Here is a 23,355-nt window from a genome sequence, read left to right as displayed (position 1 = left end):
TTATAGATGCCCTTTCAGCATCTCCGTTGAAAGCTCTAAGGAAGGAGAGTTCACCACTTTCCTGGGCCACATGCAATGAATGTGAATTTTCCCTTTCTACAATAGCTGTGTGTCCACAGTGCCCCAGCAAGGCACTGTTTTTTGCTTTGGTGCCTTGCACTTAGCCATCTGTACCTGCAAGCTGCCTTTATACATTCTCTACAATGCCCCTGAGGTCACACCATTCTAAGAAATTGTGGGAAATTTAAAGAGGGCACTATGAAGAATTTTAAAAGGTGGCCTGTCTAAACCTGGAGCCAGCAAACTCACTGTACTTACATGAATACTGAGCAGTCTCTCCATCTCGAAAACAGCTGGGGGACACCTAGCTTACTAGCAGTACATGTGAAAAGGATCTAGGGGACTTAGTGGACCACAAGCTTAACATGAGCCAACAGTGTGATGCAGCAGCAAAAAAGGCTAATTCTATTCTAGGCTGCATCAACAGAAATATAGTGTCCAGATCAATGGAAGTTATAGTACCACTCTATTCCGTATTGGTCAGACCACACCTGGAATCCTGTGTCCAATTCTGGGTACCACAATTTAAGAAGGATGTTGACAAGCTGGAACGTGTGCAGAGGAGGGCAACCAAGATGGTCAAGGGTCTGGAAACCAAGCCTTATGAGGAATGGTTGAAGGAGCTGGGTATGTCTAGCCTGGAGAAGTGGGGACCGAGAGGAGATACAATAGCCATCATGAAACATCTTGAGGGTTGTCACACGGAAGAGGGAACAAGCTTGTTTTCTTCTGCTCTGGAGGGTAGGACTCAAACCAATGGCTTCGAGTTACAAAAAAAGGAGATTCTGACTAAACATTTGGAAAAGCTTTCTGACAGAAAGAGCTCTTCGACAGTGGAACAGACTCCCTTGGGAGGATGTGGACGCTCCTTTGAAGTTTTGAAGCAGAGGTTGGATGGTCATCTGTCATGGATGCTTTAGCTGGGATTTCTGCATTGCAAGGGGTTGGACTAGATGACCCTCAGGGTCACTTCCAAAGCTACAATTCCGGGATTTGGTCCACAGGTCTGAGGTTCCCCATACTTCTTCAGTGGACTCTTTGTTGGGCGTCTTCTCGTTGCTGCCAGCTTGGGAAGTGGCACTGAGGGCAGAGAGGGAACCACAAGGAATCAGGACAAGAGTAATGGAGGATCAAGCATGGCAGCTGGCCACACTTGGCCACCAGAAAAGGCCTTCTAATAGCCAGCCTATTTGGTACTCCCTGAATCAATATGTAAACCAAAATGCAACCATCCCCAAAATTCATACGCCTTTGAATTTTGTGTTCCATTTCTTTAACCAAGAAATGTGTACAAAATGTGGGCCGGGGCGGCGGCACAGAATTGAATGTATTAATGCAGCGGTTCTCAACCTGTGGGTCCCCAGGTGTTGTTGGACTACAACTCCCATCATCCCTGAGCTGTGGCCTTGCTAGCTAGGGTTGATGCGAGTTGTAGTTCAACAACATCTGGGGACCCACAGGTTGAGAAAGGCTGTACAGTGGTACCTCGGGTTAAGAACTTAATTCATTCTGGAGGTCCGTACTTAACCTGAAACTGTTCTTAACCTGAAGCACCACTTTAGCAAATGGGGCCTCCTGCTGCTGCCGCGCTGCCGGAGCACGATTTCTGTTCTCACCCTGAAGGATGGTCCACCCTGATCTTGTGTCAGATCATCACATGTAGCCTTACTGCCTGAATCCAGTCACAGGACAGTCTCTGCACCATGCTAAACCATTCCTAATCCACTGAGGCATTTACTGAGAAGTGTGAAGATTTTGCTGCATCCCTAATGAACCAAGGAGCGTAGCTGAATAATCCATTGCAGCTCGGCTAAGGCATTAAAAAGTGTGAAACTAATATGGCCCTTAATTAGTTCTCAAATGCATTTGCATATTGCATCTCCATCTGGAGAGCACTAGGAAAATTCAGTCCAAGGTTTAATGAATTCCACTACAGCCCAAGGCATGTCTACCCAGAGGCAAGTGAGGGGGCTTATTCGCTAGTAATTGGTATATAAGACTGCAGCCTTCCAGAGTAATCCTACCATCCATTTATGCTGGGACCCCTGACCATTAGGGTCCAGTCATGGACGACTCTGGGGTTGTGGCGCTCATCTCGCTTTACTGGCCGTGGGAGCCGGCGTACAGTTTCCGGGTCATGTGGCTAGCATTGACTAGGCCATTTCTGGCGAACCAGAGCAGCGCACGGAAACGCCGTTTACCTTCCCGCCAGAGCGGTACCTATTTATCTACTTGCAATGCGTGCTTTCAAACTGCTAGGTTGGCAGGAGCAGGGACCGAGCAACAGGTGCTCACTCAGTCGCGGGGATTCAAACCGTCGACCTTCTGATTGGCAAACCCTAGGCTCTGTGGTTTAATCCACAGCGCCACCCACATCCCATCTTATGCTGGGATACACCCAACCAAAATACGAGGCAGTTAGCTATGCCAATCCCACAGCTGGCATAGGGTAGCCCCACTTCCATCAGCATGTCTGTGAAGTGAAGGAGTCTTGGACATGGTATATGTCCAAGCTTGTCCTCACAATGGCCTGTCCCCCCCCTTCTGCCAAATGAACATCTACACTGGAATTTCTTACAAGGATGTTTGGATTCCTGCAGCCTAAAGTGCCACGGAGACTTCAGTTTGTGCCACAATTTGTCAGCACAGGTCTGTGATTCCAAGCATGAGCCTGTTTACCCACGGTTTACCACTGAATCTGAAGAAATATCAGTTGGGTTTTCCGTGGATGGACACTTGTTCTGATTCAGTGGTAAGCAGCAGGTTTTCCTGGGGAAAGAGGTGGGACAAAAACAACAACAACAAGCCTTGCTCGGTGTCAGGCTTTGGTGAATCGGATCCCTCCCCCGGTGGCAGTAAATAAGCAGATCAAACGAAAGGAACATTATTACCAGTTAGTTTCTTTAATAATCACAGCGAGAGACAAAAGAATGCACCTCTCTAGAAATGGTGGTGCTCCCAATTAAGGCTTACCCCCTTCGTTGCTATTAATCTATGTCACTCCTATGCCTTGTAATCTGAGTTTGTTGCCGCTGCACTCTCAGGGCTCTCCTTGTCTTCGGTGACGGGGGCATTGGAATGCTGCACAAAGACAGTGAATCTGTTAACTGTGTCTCTTCCGGTGTTTCTTCTTCTAGCTGTTCCTCACCCAGTATTTCCCAGCTTTCCCCCTCTGGACTATGCCCCTCTACAAACCACTGTTCTAAATCTATACCGTCCTCCTGCTCTGGGGAAGGGTCAGGGTTGGGGGGGGCTCCCACCATTCCTCCTCAGTGCAGCCCCCCCTCAGCACAGTCCCTGACACTTGGCAAGCATGGAGCTGAGCAGAAAGCACAGGGTAGACAAATAGTTATGCTAGTCTGGAGCGGCACAGCATTTGTGGAACACCCTCCCATCAGATGTCAAGGAAATAAACAACTGTCTGACTTTTAGAAGACAGCCCTGAAGGCAGCCCTGTATCGGGGAAACGTCTGATGTTTTAGTATATTTTGATATATGCTGTGAGCTGCCCAGAGTGACTGGGGAAACCCAGCCAGATGGGTGGGGTAGGGTATTAATAATAAAATTATTATTATTATTATTATTATTATTATTATTATTATTATTATTATTATTATTGTTATTGGGCCCATATCAGCCCCGATGCCCTCACATGACTGGAAACAAGGATGTCAGCAAAGGCACCAAGCAGACCTTGCTGGGGAGAGCATTCCACAGACAGGGACCTGCAGCTGAAAAGGCCGGAATAGACTTCTAGGAAGAAATCATGGCAGACTAGATATCAGCTGCTGGCACTCCTGTCAGCAGAGATAATTATGCACTCTTCTGTGTGTGGAATAAGGATTAAGATGTAATTGTGATAGAGGGCTTCGTATTATACACACGTATAGTTTTTTTCCCTTCCTTTTTCATTTTTCTCTTGGTTTGCTTCTTATCTCCCTTCTTTAGATGAGTTCGGTTTTTACTGTATCTTTTGTGGAAAAATCTCCATAAAAATTAATTTTAGAAAAAGAAATAATATACAGCTCTGCTCATTAAACATGACAAGTCAGAACTCTGAGCAGCCGTTTGCTTTTGATCAGCTGCCAACTTCCTCCTTGGCCCGTCCTTTCGTTAAATGAAATCTGACAGTAACTATTTTAACGCATGCCTTAGAAACGCAGGGTAAGTGGGAAACGTCCTTGTCTCTTGTTCCCTTGTAGTGATTCAGTTGCTTGCATTAATGTCAAGGTCTGCAGAGAGCCACTGGAAAGCACTCAGGAATGTACGGGGAAGATATTGGCCAGAACCATTTGCTACCTGCAGTTCTGAACTAAAAGCAAATGGTTTTACAACGTCTGTGTGGAGGGCGGAGGGTGGTACATATTAAAGTAAAATGCCATTTATTCATTTCTTGATTTTAAGTGACCATTTGATATGTCGAAACTGGGGGGAAATGGACTTTTGAAAGGAGCAAGAACCTTGGCTATTTAAGGCTTGGACGTGAACATTTCCCCACAGTTAAGCACATGGTTTGTTTGTTTGTTTTTCTAGAAAAGGGATATAAAAGCATAAACAGCACATCACGCCAGCTTTCTCTGGTTCACTATTAGTATTCTGCTAATCACTAGAATAATTTCTATGTTAGTGTGACTAACAAAACACACACACACACCCTTAAAAAGGAGTTTATGTATCACTATTTGTAGATAATCTGTTCTCTCCCACCTAACAAATTGGCCCTTTGTACCCCCGCACGGAAAGAATAAAGAACTGATGTAATTGGGTATGACTGGCAAGCAAGATGACACCTTTAATGCCGGGTAAAATAGGAATGGGCTAAACCCAAAGTTCCAATGTGTGTGACAGGTCTGAGTCAGACATCATGTGAGCATTCACTGTCAGAAGCACTAATTTCACTGATTGTGGAGGCAGGATGCAATGCTTGTGTGTACTATGAAAGCACTGGGGCAGAGAGGAACAATAGCTATCTTCAAATACCAGATGAGCTGTTACTTAGAATGAGACAAAGACTTGTTCTTTGCTGCCCCAGATGGCAAGTCTAGATCTCAGGGGCAGAGGCTACAGGAGGGAAGATTTTTTGGTGAAGCCAAGAGTAGCCAAAGTGGTCCTCTTCAGATGTTCTTGGACTGCAGGTCTATCTCCCTGAGCATTGGCCATACTGGTTTTTGAGGGGGGTGGTTTAGTTTTATTTATTTATTTATTAACGTTCTTATGTTACATCGGTAAACATTATCTTATTACATCACAAGGCTTGTTGTTGCTTAGTCATTTAGTCGTGTCTGACTCTTCGTGACCCCATGGACCAGAGCACGCCAGGCACTCCTGTCTTCCACTGCCTCCTGCAGTTTGGTCAAACTCATGTAGGTAGCTTCGAGAACACTGTTCAACCATCTCGTCCTCTGTCGTCCCCTTCTCCTAGTGCCCTCCATCTTTCCCAACATCAGGGTCTTTTCCAGGGAGTCTTCTCTTCTCATGAGGTGGCCAAAGTATTGGAGCCTCAGCTTCAGGATCTGTCCTTCCAGTGAGCACTCAGGGCTGATTTCCTGAAGAATGGGTAGGTTTGATCTTTTTGCAGTCTATGGGACTCTCAAGAGTCTTATTATAATATAATTTTCAGCATGTATACAAAGTTTATATACATAAAGAAAAGAAACAAGGACAAAAAACTATTCCAAAATCATATATGTACCAACACTTTGGACATCCTGTCTATACCGTTGTATATTCCTTTTTTACAAATGAATGTACTCTTATTATTGTATATTTCCCTACATTTTATCTAATACATTCCTATATCAATATGTACCCTTGGTCTTATTTCTCAACTCAGTCTCTCTCCAATGTCAATCGAATGCTAGCATAGATAGCGAATCTTTACTGTATTTTTGAACATATATCTTCTATCTATCCCACTTTTCCAAAAATAAATAAATAATGGTTTTGAATTGCCTCTCAGGCTATTTGTCAACTGCGCCATTTTAGCAAATTCTTGTAGCTTGTTATGCCAATCCGTTATTGTCGGGACTTCTTCTTCCTTCCACCCCTTTGCCACCAAAGTCCGAGCTGCAGCCGTTGCATATAAAAATACCTTCCTAAAGGCATTTGGGATGTCCCTGCCAACAATACTTAACAGTAAGAGCAGTGGCCATACTGGCTGGGGCTGATGGGAATTGGAGTCCAACAACTTCTGGTGGGCACCACCTTGGCTTAAGCACAGAAGAAACCTCTTCATGGAAAGGACACTTCACCAATGGAACCAATTAGAGGGATAGCAGGCTCCCCTTCACCGGAGGCATTCAAGCAGGGGCTGGACAGCCAACTATTGGGAATAATCTAAGTCTAGTTTTCCTGCATTGAGTAGTGGGTTGGACAAGTTGGACTTCAAGGCCTCCTCCTCAATTTATTTTGATACAAAGTGGTTTCCCGACACCCAATCTGACCCTCTACCTGGGAATAGCAATGGACAAATCTTGTCCATTTCAGTTTAATTCACGTCCTTAATTTTTAGGTCTTCAGTTCAGTGCCCACATCAGTTGTGTGTGTGTGTGTAAAACAAGTCCACATGACAATTGTGCAGCATTTTAGTACCAATCTTGCCAAATGTACACATCTAATATACCCATTTTGGCAAAGCAATTCCCCCTTATAATTCTAACATACGCATTCTTATACACACTTTACCCTGGTATATACAGTTTTGTTACTTAACTGGAGAACTGCATTGCAAAATTCAGAGTGGTGCGGGTTATATCCCAGTCCCCTGTTAAAGGGGATCAATGATTAAACCATTATGGGAATTGTAGCTCTGTGATGGGGATAGGGGGTCTCCTAATAGCCCTCGGTGCCCTTAATTAATGACAGCTCCCAGAATTCTTTGGGGGAAGCTGTGACTGTTTAAAGTGGTATCATATTACTTTGCATGGATGGTGTGAATGAAGTGAATGGGGACAAAACTAGAATTAATTGGCGGCGTCTCTCATTGCCTCTGGCTGCACCTATGGTTGGTGTCTGTGCCTCCTGTGCTCCCATTTCCAGTGGGACCAGACAATGGTGTCCTAGTTGCTATTAAACTTTTTTAAAAACAAAACAAAACAAAACCAGCAGATCTGAGCATGGGATCTGCTGCTGTCACATCTTCTTGTGCCCTTAGTAGCTGATTGTTTTCTGTGGCCAAGAGGAAATGGCTTCAGGCTGAAAAGGAAAGACTTAGTTTAAACATCAGGAAGACTTTGCTAACAAGAACAATAGTTAGGAAATGAAGTCAGGCTTCTGGAAAGAAACTCCAGGTTGGAGGAGGAAGGTGCAAACTGCTTTTATCTACTTTTGGGGTAGAGAGAGGGGGATGTCACTGAAAGAGAGAGATGAAACTTCACCCCCATCTCCAATACCCATTCAGGTTGTGCCCCCATGAATGGGAATTTGTTAAAAGGGGTTTTGAAATGAATAATGATCTAACTAGCCAACATCTCACACAAGTAAAGGTTGGTGGCATTAATTTGGATTTCTCTGAACAGTTTTGGTTCAATATCTTCTCTCTCATGCACACACACACACACACACACACACACACACACACACACACCAAGTAACTTCCTCACACAGTACAAGATAAACAAAGCAACATAATTAATCTATTTTTCCTCTCCAGCATTGCTGCAAAGCCAGTAAGAGGGCATGTGTTGTACTCCTTTTATTTTAAAACACTCAAGGCTGCTCAGCTTCAGTGCCATTTCATTAAAGGTCGTTTAATTATCCAAAATAAAATAAAGTTGGTTGCCTCAAGAGTGGAAATGTCAAGCAGTCACACTGCAATGCAGAGTGAATAGTCTAGCCTGCCATTCACATTTGGGTAGTCCTCATCAATCGCAAAGGTATTTATACTTTTATTCTATTTTGAGGCAGAAGACAATGTTTCCTGTTCAGGTGCTATGCCAAAGAGCAGGGTGATCCATATACAGTAAAGCTCAGTTTTCAAGCCCTTTTTTCCTTCAAGGAATTCACAGTTGTGGTATGTCAAGGGTGTTGGGACTGTGGCTCTCCACATGTTTAGGGCATCCAAAATCCTATTGAACTCAGTGGGACTTACTTCTCAATGGACATTTATTTACCCAGCAGTGCAAACCTATAATGTCTACTCAGAAGTAACCCTCATTAAACCCAATGGGGCCTGCAAATCCTACCTACCTTCCTTTCTTTTTCTTCTTCCTTTTTTTTGGTAGAGCAGAAGTTTTAAAAATCATTCTCTGAAACTGAGACTGCAATGTTGTTTATTTGAGTGTTTAGACCCTAGCTAGTTAATTAATTGAACATTGAGAAACTCCTAATGTGATTTTTCTGTACCCCACAAATGAGGAACATGGGGCCCTCCAGCTATTCTTAAACTCCAACTCTCATCAGCCCCAAGCAAGCATGGCCAATGGCCAGGGATGATGGGAGCTGAAGTCCAATGTCTGGAGGGCCACAGGTTGCACATCCCTGCCTGTAGACCATGTATGAAAAACTGCCAGATGGGGTGCAACCTTGGAGAAATCAACTATGAGTCATGGGCTTATATTCACCTACATTTCCAAGCTGGTTCTTAACTACCGCACATCTTTCATCTGCTTCAATGCCCGCTTTGTTGTTGTTGTTTAGTCATTTAGTTGTGTCCGGCTCTTCATGACCCCATGGACCAGAGCACGCCAGGCACTCCTGTCTTCCGCTGCCTCCCGCAGTTTGGCCAAACTCATGCTGGTAGCTTCGAGAACACTATCCAACCATCTCGTCCTCTGACGTCCCCTTCTCTTTGTGCCCTCAATCTTTCACAACATCAGGGTCTTTTCCAGGGAGTCTTCTCTTCTCATGAGGTGGCCAAAGTATTGGAGCCTCAGCTTCAGGATCTGTCCTTCCAGTGAGCACTCAGGGCTGATTTCCTTCAGAATGGATAGGTTTGATCTTCTTGCAGTCCACGGGACTTTCAAGAGTCTCCTCCAGCACCATAATTCAAAAGAATCAATTCTTCGGTGATATTACCGGTACTATTTTTTCTCATATTGAACTGGAAAGGCCTTTTGTTTCCGAAACTCCATTTTGCATTGTCTACATGGTTTGCCTGTGGCGTTATGGTCGATGTACAAATATATCTGCAACTCCATCTGAACTCATAGCCAAATATATCAAAGCTGTTTTAGAAGCACGGTTGGTGTCAGACACCTACCGCGGAGGGAAGTGACAGCTTAGCTCCCATTACAATGGCAGTGTTTCAATTGTTGTTTTAGTTAAGATCTCTCCATTGCATGACAGAAAAAGCTGCTCCAAACCAACGGTTTGCTCCCTCTTGGCAATGCATTGCTATAGTAACCAAACAATTAGGGTCAGCCCTACCTCAGCCTCTTCTGTTGTCACTAAATCAGTGTGGGGCGGAAAGCACCACCAGTGAGAGAATGCACATTTCTGTTACTATTTGCTGGACACTGCGATAAATAGAAGAAGCATCTCCTACACGTCATTTCAGTCATCCTTAAAAAAAAAAAAATACAAGAAAGCTCAATACACTGTACTTTGTGTCGTTTAGTCATTTAGTCGTGTCCGACTCTTCGTGACCCCATGGACCAGAGCACGCCAGGCACTCCTGTCTTCAGTTTTCTTGGCAGGGATACTGGAGTGGGATACCGTCAATAGCAAACTCAGGTGACTGAGTGCCTTTCAGTTTGGGGCCACCCTAAAAAAGAGCAGTGGCCTGGCTTCTGCCTATTTGTGGAACCCTCCAAGTACAAAGAAGTCTTCTGCAAGTTTGTAAATAAATATGAAATGATATGGCCTGGCAAAGGATGCTTCCACCAGATGGGGCTTCAATACAGTGGTACTTCAGGTTAAGAACTTAATTCATTCTGGAGGTCTTTTCTTAACCTGAGGTACCACTTTAGCTCATGGGGCCTCCCGCTGCTGGCACCGCGTGATTTCTGTTCTCATCCTGAAGCAAAGTTCTTAACCTAAGGTACTATTTCTGGGTTAGTAGAGTCTGTAACCTGAAGCGTCTGTAACCTGAGGTACCACTGTACTGTAAATGGGTCATGGAGATATTACAAACAAGCCATTGGCAACTGGATTAAATGAGGAGAGGGGTTATGGGCTGGCATATTGATGTCCATGGTTTAAAAATTTGTGTGACCAATTCCAGAGGGGCCATCCTGTTAAACTGCAATAGATTGTAATGGAACTGTTTTGAAGTCACTTCAGCACCAGATTGGTGTGGGGGTGAGGATCGCCTCCCCTCCCCCAACCGCCCAGCTCTGTCCTGTATTTTGCCAGAACAAAGGCGGCAATCCTAGGAGGGATATTAAGTTGAAATAAACAACAATCAAAATGTAGACCCACAAGTAAACTTAAAAAAAAGGCACATAGGCTCTGCTGGTCCCCGATAAGTGAACACCGGGCAGGCAGCGCGCCCTCCCCAGGCAGCTCCGCCACGCGCTGCCAAAGCGAGCAGATCCGCGATAAGGCTGGAGCAAACTCCCTCTGCCCGCTCTTCGCGGGTGCCAAGGGCTGGAACCTCCCCGGGGCTCGGGCAGTGCGGACAGCCGCAGCCGCTGCAGCGCTTTAGCTTCGCGAAGAGGAAGGTGGGCTTTTCTCGCTAGCGCCACCTCCTGGCCAAGTTAAGCGAGCGCGCCCCTTTCCTGCGCACCCTGCGCGCCTCCAAGAAGCGGAGCTATCTCTACTCCCCGCAAGCTATCCTTTCTGCCCCCAACCCCGGCGGTGTGTGTCGATTGGCCAGCTTGGAAGCAACAGGCGGAGAACAAAGGAGAGGGGCGCGTGCACGTGTCGTGCGGAGTCAAATTAGGGGATTCACCCCCCAAAAAAACACCCCACCCTAAACTCATCCCCACCAACCCCCGGCGCCCCGTCCCTAGGTGGCTTGTCTAATTCCACTGCGCCCCCTTCGCCTCGGGGTCCCCCATTTCTCTCCTTTCCTCACGTGCAGGTAATATTGGATTCCCCGCGAGGTGGCGGCGTGCACGTGAGAATGCGCCCATTCCCTCCGCCTCCTTCCCCAGAACGTAAGAGGCTCGCCCAAGCTTGGGAGGGGGTGGGAAGGGTCCCTTCTCCGCAAGAAGAGCCCTCCCCGCTCCTCCTGCTGCGGAAGACGCGCGGGTGGACCTCCCTCCTTTCCCTTCCTGGGAAAAGAAAGAAAGGAGGGAGTCTCTAGCGGGAGACGCTGCGCATCTGTTTGCGGATGGGACAGCTGTCGTGAGCCGAGCCAGCCGAGGCGCGCGTCGCCTTCGTCTCCTCCCCTGCGGCGCGGGGCATGACCCCCTTCCCCAGGCGCGTTTTTTGGAGATGGGGTTCAAGGCTGCCAAATTCATCTGTTACTTCTTGTGGCCGCTTGCTAGCATCCCTCTTGCCCAAGGTAAGGAGATCGCGGTGGGAATGGGATCCTCGGCGTCCGGCGCAAGGCTGTGCATGCTTACTCGCGAGTAAATGAATCCCTCTCGCGTTTGCGTGGCACGCCCGAGGCAGGGCGCATCAAGTGGGGTCCACACTCTTATCCCTCGCGAGTCCTTTGTTTTGTTGTTCTTCGCTCGTGCTTCTGTCTCCCTTGGAGCAGGCCGTGTGGCTCTCAGGAGTTTTGTTCTCTCTTCCGCTCAATTGGGATGCGGAGCGAGAGAGCGAGTTGTGCATCCATGCCTTTGCTTGTAGATCCAAAAACTGGCCGCCGTGCACCGTACTATCTCTCTCGCACCCATCTCTATTAATAACCCCATTTTCGATATTTAGTAAAACAGTTCTTACAAACTCATTTGAAAATGAACGCCCACTTTTCCATCTGCCGTTTTCTTCCATGTCGGGGGGGGGCGGGCGAGCTAGGTTGCCTCCCCTCTATAGGTAGCAGCTGTAAAGACTGCAAACTTTCTCCCAATCCTCAGTATTATTTTTAAACAAAGCTTTTAATGCCACTGTAATGCTTTCCTGTTGTAAATATCTTCCAACTATTGGAGGGGGAGAGTGTCTTTCTGTGTCCTGTCCCGTCTCCCCCAGCCCCTCAGTTTACAGAATCGTAGAAACCCTGCTTAGCTTTGCAAACGTCCTAGCAGTTTTATTACTGCACCACTACAGAAAGTTATTTGCATTCTCCATCTGATGCAATTTGCTCCTGGTTTAAGGTCATTGATGGTGAAGTGTGTTTGAGATTAAGGCTGGGAAAGTGTCAGCTGATAAGATCCAGCTTGTGTAATAACATGTTTCAGTGTGAGCTACCTTGCACAGAAATTTCACACATTGTATTTGTTTTAAGGGCATGATCCGTTCAGAGATAAACTCCAGTTCCATTTCTTTAAGCGGAGCAGTTGTAACTGCACGCTTAATTCTGCCGGTGAAACTTAAAAACTGAACTTTCAGTGCTTCTAGGGATTGCAGTGATATAATAGGACTTCTGAGTAAATAATAATAATAATAATAATAATAATAATAATAATAATAATAATAAATTATTTATATCCCACCCTCCCCAGCCAAAGCCGGGTTCAGGATTGTTCTGCCAGTGTTGAGATGTTGGTATGCCTGTTCATTTTTGCAAAAGATGAGGGGGGGGGAGAGATGGGGTTCTATTGCCTAGTTCTATTAAATGTTTCATATATCAGTTAACTTCGGAATTCACTGTGTTTGTGGTCAGCCTATGTGATCATTGTTCTCCCAAGCAGAAGAATGAGTTCAAATATAACTTTGTCCTTAAATGCATCATATATTTTTCAGAAGAAACTTTGGTTCATGGTCCAGATCTATGTATGATTTTACAATTACATTCTTTAAATATATTGCAGTGTCAGGATCTGGTATAGTATTTTCCACTGTCATATAGCTCATGGGATTGAGTTCCACAAGATTTAATGCCAAATAAGTGTATATAAGGGACGCGGGTGGCGCTGTGGGTTAAACCACAGAGCCTAGGACTTGCCGATCAGAAGGTCGGCGGTTCAAATTCCCGTGATGGGGTGAGCTCCCATTGTTCGGTCCCAGCTCCTGCCAAGCTAGCAGTTCGAAAGCATGTCAAAGTGCAAGTAGATAAATAGGTATCGCTCTGGCGGGAAGGTAAACAGTGTTTCCGTGCGCTGCTCTGGTTCGCCAGAAGCGGCTTAGTCATGCTGGCCACATGACCCAGAAGCTGTACGCTGGCTCCCTCGGCCAATAAAGCCAGATGAGTGCCGCAATCCCAGAGTCGGCCACAATTGGACCTAATGGTCAGGGGTCCCTTTACCTTTACCTTTAAGTGTATATAATGTGACTGTGGCCTTTGAGTGCAGTCTAGTGTATATTTACCCAGATGCAAGCTCCACTGTGTTCAGCGAGCCTTGATCCCAGCAAGTGTGCACAGGATTGCAGATTTTAGTTCCGAGTAAACATGCATAGGTTCTGGCAGCAAAGCCTGATTTTATTTTGTCTTACTTAGGTGATACATTTCACAACACTATTAATGTAATGAGCTTCAATTAACCTTTGCATTTCTTTGCGGTTTAACCAAATTAGTTTTTTCTCAATCAAATCTCATTATTGGACAATTTTAGTGTTTATGTTGTGGGATATTTGGATGTCATCTTGGAGCCAGGAGCTGCTTTTGAACGAGTAGCTATTAATTAACATTTGCTCCTAAATGCGCTTCTTTAGGAGTAAGCTCCCTTGAAGTCCATGGGACTTCTTTCGAAGCAAAAGTTTCAAGGAGAATAATATATCCAAGGGCATTAATATGAAATGAGAATGGATTAGTAGTCACAGATGGGTTCTTTTATACAACTTGAAACTGGCATCACTTGTGTTGGAAATTCTGCGCTGCTGTTTTTCTTTTTTAAAATATACATCAAATTTTATGCTTTTGCTGTTTTCTTATTTGTCACCCTGGCCTTTTGGGGAAGGAAGTTCAGGATAGAAATTTAATGGACAAAAACATTATTGTATCAGTGGCAATTATAATACTATTTAGAAGTTTGTATTGCGTTTTGTTTTCAGCTCTGAGGCTTGTCACAAGTAGTAGCTGCAACAAAATGTTACAGTATGAAGTACTACTTCTCTGGATTCCAACCACTCAAAATCCCATCTCCAGTTTCCCGCCCCTCCCCTCCTGCCCTACTAAGCATGCTCAGACCTCATTACACTGCTGAGGTGTTTTCCTCCCTGCCCCCCTTCCCTAAAGATGCCTTGTGTTTTTGCAAACCTTGGGGTTTCCCAGGCCTGCTGAGGTCTCCCTCCTGTACATAGATTGTACTGTTTTGGCTATATAAGCATCCACACTCAGGGTCTGAGTCTGATTTAGAAGGAAATAGTTTCAAACTTAGAAAAGAGATATAGGTTCTAAAGCTATGCGCATGTTTTCGTCAACTGCTGTGCTGCTAATGAAACATTTGCATGGGTGACATTGTCATTATAAAGTGTGGTCTTAGATCAAAATGAACAGACAACAGCGAAGGTTGCTAGGTTTATCGAGGGTGCAGTGAGATTAAGGGCCACTATCTGAACGATACTCTAGGCCATTTGATTGCCCTTTTTACCCATTGCTGTCTTTTTATTTGTATATATTTCTTGTTTTATGTTGCTATGGCCATTGGCTTATGCGAATAAAGTTTATCTTATCTTATCATCAAAGTGGGGTCTTCAATCTAAAACAGAATGAGGAGCTCTTTATAGAAGCACTTCTGCAATATTATGTTGTAAATCTTACTATTTTAGGTGTCGAATGTAAGCCTGGTTGTCATCCTGTAAATGGATATTGTGAAGTTTCAAGTGAATGCAGGTAAATTAAGATTTTTATGCCCAAGCTAGAGAGCGCTTGTTTCAGTTAATCATGCTTTTGAACTCTATTCTGTTTTCAGCTAACAGGAGCATATTTGTGTGCAAAATGTAATTCAGTAACCAATGCTTTAATTAATAACCGTGCAATCATTTTACCCACACCTGATTTAGATTTATTACGGCCTGTGCAACACTTAAAAAGCAGACCAATGTAAATTATGAGGTACAAAGTTACCCAGCACAATGAAACAACAGTAATTGTTTAATTAGCTAATTTATTATCTTTGCATAACACTTCACACATCCAGAGGCACCTCAAAGTGTTTTGCAATTATGCAATGCAAAATATGAAATGCATTAGGAAAAAAATCATTTAAACAATCCAGATACGAAGCACTAAAAGTGTTTGTCCCCGGAAAAAAAGTTCTCTAAAGCATCACAGGATATCCTGAAGAACTCTGCTGGATCTGCACCCAGTTCTCACAGTGATCAACAGATGCCACAATGGGAAGCCCACAAACAGAAGCCGAGAGCAGCCTAGGATTCGCAGGAACTGTTGTTCGGAGGCATATTGCCTCCATAAAGGATGAACGCCAATAGCCATTGATAGTAACAGTCCTTAAAAAAAACCCTTTCTTTGCAGAGAAAAGAAAAAGCATGTTATTTTAAATTGGGTTTCTATGTGTGATGCTCAGATGCGAGACACAAATGATTTTGAAATCCTATTATCTCCAGGCATATGTGTTTCGAAACTTGTCCCCTCTTGTAACAACAACAACAACAACAACAACAACAACAACAACAACAACAACAACAACAATTTTATTTATACCCTGCCATTCCTGGTTCAGAAAGCTGGGCTCAGGGCGGCTAACAACAAATTTAAAACACTAAAATTCTTTCTTTTTTCTTTTTCCTTTCTCCTCCTGTGATTAAGCTGCATTTTAATATTTTAATGTTTCAATATTTTAATTGTTGTGTTTTAATCTTGTTTTTAAGTTGTATTCATTCAACTTGTTTTTATTATTGCTTGTTAGTTGCCCTGAGCCTGGACTTGGCTGAGGAGGGCGGGGTATAAATAAAAATTATTATTATTATTATTATTATTATTATTAATTGATGCAACAAAAAACAGCATAAAATACAGTATAAAATGTGAATAACAATAAATTCAGAATTCAAAAATCAATTTAGGGGGGAAATCCATCCAATAAACATTAGATGATCACTAGGGCTAGCTGGCTAAATTAGTCCTATTTGGGCCAGCGATGAACCAGGGGAGAATTAGCTGTGGGATCCCAGAGCAGGTAATCTTCATGAAAAGGGGAGGGGGAGGGAGGGAAGGGGAATAAAAGATCAGGATTGAACGCCAGGTGGAATAGGTCTGTCTTACAGGCCCTGTGGAAGTAAGTTAAATCCTGCAGGGCTCTGGTCTCATGGGACAGAGCATTCCACCAGGTGGGAGCCATCACTGAGAAGGCCCTGGCCCTGGTGGAGGATAATCTGACTTCCTTAGGGCCCGGGACCTCTAAACTATGATTATTCATGGACCTTAAGGTCCTCTGCGGGGCATACCAGGAGAGGAGGTCCCGTAAATACATGTAGGTGTGTATGTAGCTGCACTATGTGTATAGGATTCCATTAGAGGAATACGCTATATCTTTATTGTCACTGTCCCATGCAGGACAATGAAATTGAAAAAACTACATAAAACTACATAAAACTGCATAAAACTGCCACAAAACTACATAAAAACTACATAAAACTACTACAAAACTACATAAAACATTCTAAAACCCCTAAAAACTCTAAAACCCCATTTTAAAATACACTATACTATAGAAACCCCTTATGCTGCGTTTAGAACCAGAATAGTCCATGATTGGTCAAATCAAGCCATCTTATTTTTGTAAGCTCATCTGTTACACTTTCCAAACTCTTAACTGTATTTGCAAAGGTGGGCTTATCCCGGCTTGATATCTTAGAATCATAGAATTATAGAGTTAGAAGGGACCACGAGGATCATCAAGTCCAGGCATAGGCAAACTCGGCCCTCCAGATGTTTTGGGACCACAGCTCCCATCATCCCTGACCACTGGTCCTGTTAGCTAGGGATGATGGGAGTTGTAGTCCCAAAACATCTGGAGGGCCGAGTTTGCCTATGCCTGATCAAGTCCAACCCCCTGCAATGCAGGAATATGCAGTTGTCCCATATGAAGATCAGACCTGCAACCTTGGGCATTATCAGCACCATGCTCTATCCGGGCTTGTTTGACTGTCTTTTCTTTAGGTGTCAGCCTGGTTGGCAGGGCCCTCTCTGTGACCAGTGCATCCCTTTCCCTGGCTGCCTGCACGGGACCTGTGCCAAGCCGTGGCAATGCATGTGCGAAGAAGGATGGATCGGCAGCCTCTGTGACACAGGTTTGCAAACCTCTTTTGCTTCCTCTGCCCAAGATCCAGATGGATCAATCCATACGGTTACAGCACCACCTGGTGTTACAGATAGACAGTTACTTTAATAGCATTCTCTCTCTCCCTCCTTTTTGCAATGAAGGCACCTTGGAGTTGCAGCTGTTCAGATGAGCAGATCCTTAGGGTTGCCTTGTGTCCTCTTTGTCCAGGACATGTCCTCTTTTTCAGGGGTAAAATTTGTGCCCGGGTGGATTTTTTCAATTTGCCAAAATGTCTCTGGCCATAATTTCTGGAGGAGCCATAGAAATAACTGGCGGCTGAAGATTTGCTTTCCTATTCTCTTCTCCTCCCCTCAGCAATATATTGCAGCTCCTATATCCTACATATAGCAGGGGTATTTAAAACGAAAGTCGTCATAGCATCCTCTTTTTTTGCTCTTCAGAATATGGCAACCCTCAAAGTTCTACTTAAGGCCAAACTATATGTCAAATGGGAAAACTGGTATATAGTTTTAATCTTAGAAGTACCAATGTCCTCCTGACACTGGGAGGGAACCAAAGCAGGAGATTTGATGTAATGGGAATTGGGGTTGCTTGTGCGTAAACTGCAAACTGCTCCAAGCTAGCTGTGTAGCTAAAACTTTCCCCGGTTGACAGCCCTTGAAACGCGGCTGTCTTAGTCACTGGCAGAATCCGTCAGTGGGCGGGACCTAAATTTCTTCCAACATAAAAGTTGCTTGACACCAAGTCTCCTCCTAGATTCTCTGCGTGAAAGCCTTCTGCGCAGCGTGGGCGTGCCAAGCGGAGGTCCTGTGCTCTCTCCACTGATTTCACTGGAAGAGTCTCTGAGCCTCCCCTCCACCTTGCTCCCGGCTTCCCCTTTCTCCCTGGTGTCCCCTGGATTTCTTTCCCCTGTGGGAACCCTCTCTCTCTCCTTGCTAGTTCCCTCCCCTGCATCGCTGGAGCGACTTTCCTCTCCTCTTCCCTCTGACGGCAGTTCCCTGACATTTGAGGTTATATAAATTTCTCATTGCTTCTCAAAAAGCTGAAAATCCCACAGTGTGTCCATTTCAAAACAGATGCAAACAGATGTAAGTGGTCTCAGTAATGGGGGTTCATCCACACCTGCCCACTGACTTTGCCATGTCTTTCATCATTCACCCGACACATGTGCCTGTGAATAACATAATTAAGTTGGAAATAACATAATTAAGGGGAAGGTTTTCACATGTATCTTGAGTGACCACACCCGCTCTGTTGGATGGCAAGATCCAGAATGAATTGAGATTGAAAATGGCATGTTGAGGATGAGCATAAAGAATTCCAGATTGAGGGGAAATTGCTTGTTTTGTGCTACAAACGGATTTGTGTGCATGCACCCCAAGATCCATATGTTCATAAACATACAGTGCAATTCTGTACCTGTCTGCTTGGGTATAAGTCCCATTGAACTGAGTGGGATTCACTCCCAGGTAAATGGGCATAGGATTGCACTAATCATATAAAAATAACGCTGATTTTTGTATTTTTTATTTTTGTATTATTAATATAGATGTTCATCCCTGCTCTTCAAAACCTTGTACAAATAACTCAACCACTTGTATTGAAACTGGCGATGGAGGATACATTTGTTTGTGTGCTCAAGGATATATCGGGGAAAACTGCCACGTGAAAAAGGGCCCTTGTATAGTGAACGGGTAAATATGGATAAAAACGTGTGAATGTCTTACTGCTGTCTTTTATTAGGCTGACACCTACATGCATTTGTGCACAGGCAATGTCGGATTTACGTATAAGCTAAACAAGCTATAGCTTAGGACCCACGCTCTTGGGCCCCTCCAAAAAAATTTAAAGAAAAAAAAACCCTGGGTGTGCATTTCCAAAATATAAGATAAAAAACAAATAAAATAAAACCTACATACAGCAACAGTGTTTTGTGCTGTGTAGGCTCCTATGATGTAAGTAAAGGGCCCCGCCTGCTAGCCTGCTCCCTAAAATATCACTGCTTTGCTCATCTCTATATACTGTATAGGGTGCCTACATTCTGCATGTGCAAATGGCTTTAGATACCTATCAGGTCCATAAATTACCATTTGTTGTTGACAAAGGACAGCTGGACATATAAAGGGCCCCATTACCTTCAGTAGCTTAGGGCCTCATCAAACCTAAACCCAGCCCTGCATACAGGGGAGGAGTCCCCAACCTTTCAGGGCACACTTGGAAACTGTCATGGGCACCACAAAGTACCCATTTCTCAGAAGAGAAACTGGCAATGCCCAGACCACCACCTTGCAAGCAGGCAAACACACCACAAAACAAGCAGAGCAGACCACAACAACCGTCTCCACCAAAAGAAAAAAGTGTCAAAATGCTCTCAGATAAAGAAGGATTAGGAGTGTGTGTTGTTGCTCACATGCACCCATGTTGAGGAGTCCAAGCATAGGGCATCATGGTGTCAGCCAGGTTTGTTTGTTCACATGCCTCTACCATTCACACATCAAGCAGGTAGCATCTAATTCCTGCAACAAGAGGAGCATGTGAGTGAAGGAGGGCAAAGCTACCTTCCCTCCCCACTTTCCGTGTCTCTTAGCACATGTCTCCCCAACTCAGCTCGTTCCTGGCTTTGGATATATAATAATAATGATTTCTTATACCCTGCCCATCTGACTGGGTTGCCCCTGCCACTCTGGGTGGCTTCCAACAAAAATACAGGAAACAACAACATCAAACATTAAAAGCTTCCCTTTACAGGGTTGCATTCAGATGCCTTCTAAAAGTCAAGTAGTTGTTTATTTCCTTGACATCTGATGGGATGGTGTTCCACAGGGCGGGTGCCACTACCAAGAAGGCCCTCTGCCTGGTTTCCTGTAATTTCACTCCTTGCAATCAGGGAACCTCCAGAAGGCCCTCAGAGCTGGACCTCAGTGTCCAGGCTGAACGATGGGGGTGGAGACGCTCCTCCAGGTAACAGGTATACATATGGGGGTGGAGCTATTTCATTCTACAGGAGGGGAAATACCATTTCTGTTTTTTTCATGGACTTCCCCTTCTGCCTTTGTTGTTTTGAACTCCAGTTCTCCCTGCCAGAATGGAGGGACCTGCGTGGACAACAACGGATTTGCTCCTCATGCCTCCTGCCTGTGCCTTCCTGGCTTCACTGGAATCTTTTGCGAAATAGATACGGACGACTGCGAGTCGAACCCCTGTGAAAACGGAGGGACGTGCACCGATATTGGGAGGGGCTTCCGCTGCATCTGCCCCTCTGGTTACGGAGGTGTGTTGTGTAGCAGTCCCATCACAATCTGCACAAGCGGCCCGTGCAAAAATGGTGGGACGTGTCGCCAACGCCCTGGCGGGAGCTTTGAATGCATTTGCAAACCACCCTTTGCCGGGGTCACCTGTGCTTCTTCCAGCAGAAACACAAGCGTCGGTGCAGAGGCTAAACACAGGCCGAATCACCACCCGCACCCGAAAGCTCACCACAAACCTGTTCATCCCGAAGAGCCAGACGTCTTGACCATAAAAGAGACGATCGAAAACAGGCAGCAGCTTCTCAGTAGGAGTCAGGTGATCTGCTTCCTGGCCCTCGGCCTGCTGACGTGTCTCGTTGTGCTGGGTACAACCGGGATTATCTTCTTTTCCAGATTTGAAATGTGGCTAGCAAATGCCAGGTACAGTCACCTGGTACGCAAGGAGAGGGATTGCTTCCTGAAGGCCAACGAAGGCGAGAACCTTTCGGTGAATATCATCTTCCCAGAGAAGATCAAACTGACTAATGAATAAGGACAAAAGATACTGTCGTCTGGGCTGTGCCCAAAGCCTTATATTTCGCAACATGTGCTCTTGACGTTTCAAGTGGTTGGCTTTACTTTTTCTTTCCTTTTTTCCTGGCTTTGGGACCAGTTGACAGACAAGAAATTGACTGTGTTTTTCTCACCTAAAGAAATTTCCCATTCCCATTGTAGTATGATTTCCCACCTACATACGCACTCAGAATCATATGTGGTGAACCCATGAATCTTTATTTCCTTTAAAAATAAACAAAAGGCAGGTGGTACTTTGTGGAAAATAAGAGAACTGATGTTATTGTACTGTGTATAGCATGTCTAGCCATCGTGCTACTTCTGAGTCATTTTCCAGTGCTTATTTTCTAATAAAGGATATTTAAGGGCTATATTGATTTATCTGTTTTCAAGGGTCTTTGCTGTGCTTCATTGACACTGATGCAGGCTTTTAACTTTGATCTGGTTCAGGCTGGTGCTCTCTTTCAGGAGCAGAGAATTTCAGATGCTGGGGCCTAACAAGACCCCCAGGCCTCTCTTACGTGGCCTTTGGGGCTCTTCCAGGCCATATCTCAGGGACCCTGAGGGTCATCTAGTCCAACCCCCTGCAATGCAGGAATATTCAGCAGTCCCTTACGGGAATCGAACCTGCAACTTTGGCATTAACAGCACCACACTCTAACCAACAGAGCTTGGAATTGTAGTCCCAACAACAACTGGAAGGTGCCACGGCTACGCCTAGTCCAGGCCCATGAAAGAGAAATACCACTTTGAGTTTGGCACGAAGGCACGCAAAAACCCACCTGCCATTTTAAAGTTGTTTTATTTGGAAGAATGTTTCAGCAGGAAGGAAGGGGAAAGGTCCACAAAAGAACATCGCGCTTCGTGTCTATCCTGTTGCAGTCACTTACTTAACAGGTTTCTTCATGCATAATGTAGCAGCACTGATGGTCTGACAGATGTCAGGGAACAAGGGCTGTTGGTTGGCGGCCATCCATCTTTTAAGGGCTCTTGACACACACGTGGGCTTTGACTGACAGGTAGCTCTTACACAGCCACATCAGTCCAGGAAGGGAGCGTAACACATTTTTGAAGTGAGGAGATGGGCCGTTGCAGTTAGCTACTCCTGCGGAAGATCTCCCCCTGCTTCCCAAATAGGTGGAGCTCCTTAATCTGTTTGTGTATTGAAAGGGGGACATGACCTCCCTGCCTGGGCAAGATGAAGGACCAAAACAGACAGGTTGCCACAAGGTGGGACTGCGTTACAAGTTTGTTGCTTTGTCATTTGGAGAAAAGGTGAATGAGAGGAGGGCAGATTAAAGGTATAGGTAAAGGTACCCATGACCATGAGGTCCAGTCGCGGACGACTCTGGGGTTGTGGCGCTTATCTCGCTCTTATAGGCCAAGGGAGCCGGCTACGTCCGGGTCATGTGGCCAGCATGAACAAGCCACTTCTGGCGAACCAGAGCAGCACACGGAAATGCCGTTTACCTTCCCACCGGAGTGGTACCTATTTATCTACCTGCACTTGACATGCTTTCGAACTGCTAGGTGGGCAGGAGCTGGGACTGAGCAACGGGAGCTCACTCCATCGCGGGGATTTGAACCGCCGACCTTCTGATTGGCAAGCCCTAGGCTCTGTGGTTTAGACCACAGCATCACCCGTGTCCCTGAGGGCAGATTAGATGTGTATAAAATCATTCATGGTGCAGAGACTGCCGGTCATGGGGGACTTGGCAGGAAATTAAAATGTTAACATGCCAGCCCTAGGAAACCTGGAAGGCAAAGCTGGCGAGAAGACCTGGGGAAGACTGGCTTCAACCAGGTGTGCTGACAATCCATTCAAGCTGACTGCACTCTGAAGCAGCAGCACAGTTTGACATCAGACGTCTCACCTGCCCTCTTCATGTTTTGGCACTACCTGAAGTTACGGTAAGTGGGCAGTGCCTGTGCATGACCTTGCTATGAAACTAATCAATAGCTGTATTTGGGGCCCGGGAGCAATTTGCCCACAGACCAATTGGGCTGGGCAGGTGGTTGTCCTGATCCACCAGCCCAAAGGTTGGCTCATGGGAGTGGTTTGGTGCAGGTATACCAAAGAAGGAAGTTAAAAATACCAGAGTAATCAGTCCTAGTGTTTTACTATAAGAAAGCGTAAGCTTACAGTAAACGAGCCTGCTGGGCCTTGCTGCCATTGCAGGCACAGGACGAACACAGCAACAATAAGAGGTCACCATGGCTTGTCCGCCGCCAAGCAAATGTTGATATAGCCATCATGCACAAAGCAGAAGATGTCAGTTTGCCCAGAACCTCACCTGGCCAGTGAGGTCATAGGTGGCAGC

The 23,355-nt window shown here is 45.3% G+C and overlaps 1 protein-coding gene across 1 annotated transcript; it reads left to right on the top strand.

Moving 5' to 3' along the window:
* Positions 1–11,109: 11,109 nt before the first annotated feature.
* Positions 11,110–21,405, top strand: DLK1 (delta like non-canonical Notch ligand 1). The gene is made up of 5 exons (XM_083519822.1): positions 11,110–11,449; positions 14,758–14,821; positions 17,111–17,241; positions 18,784–18,928; positions 20,306–21,405. The coding sequence occupies exons 1-5, from the start codon at positions 11,380–11,382 to the stop codon at positions 21,012–21,014; spliced, it is 1,119 nt and encodes a 372-aa protein (XP_083375948.1). The 5' UTR covers positions 11,110–11,379; the 3' UTR covers positions 21,015–21,405.
* Positions 21,406–23,355: the final 1,950 nt, after the last annotated feature.

The sequence above is a fragment of the Podarcis liolepis genome (genome assembly GCF_965112155.1).
Source record: "Podarcis liolepis genome assembly, chromosome: 1".
In the NCBI taxonomy this organism is placed as follows: domain Eukaryota; kingdom Metazoa; phylum Chordata; class Lepidosauria; order Squamata; family Lacertidae; genus Podarcis; species Podarcis liolepis.
The sequence above is the reverse complement of the archived record's forward strand: the minus strand, read 5'-3'. Positions and strand labels throughout refer to the sequence as shown.

Bases quoted from the DNA above. Each gene is read 5' to 3' on its own strand.
- DLK1 (XM_083519822.1), top strand. From the start codon at position 11,380: ATGGGGTTCAAGGCTGCCAAATTCATCTGTTACTTCTTGTGGCCGCTT. The intron at 14,822-17,110 runs GTAAATTAAGAT...TCTTTTCTTTAG, and splicing joins GAAGTTTCAAGTGAATGCAG to GTGTCAGCCTGGTTGGCAGG. The intron at 18,929-20,305 runs GTAAATATGGAT...TTTGAACTCCAG, and splicing joins GGCCCTTGTATAGTGAACGG to TTCTCCCTGCCAGAATGGAG.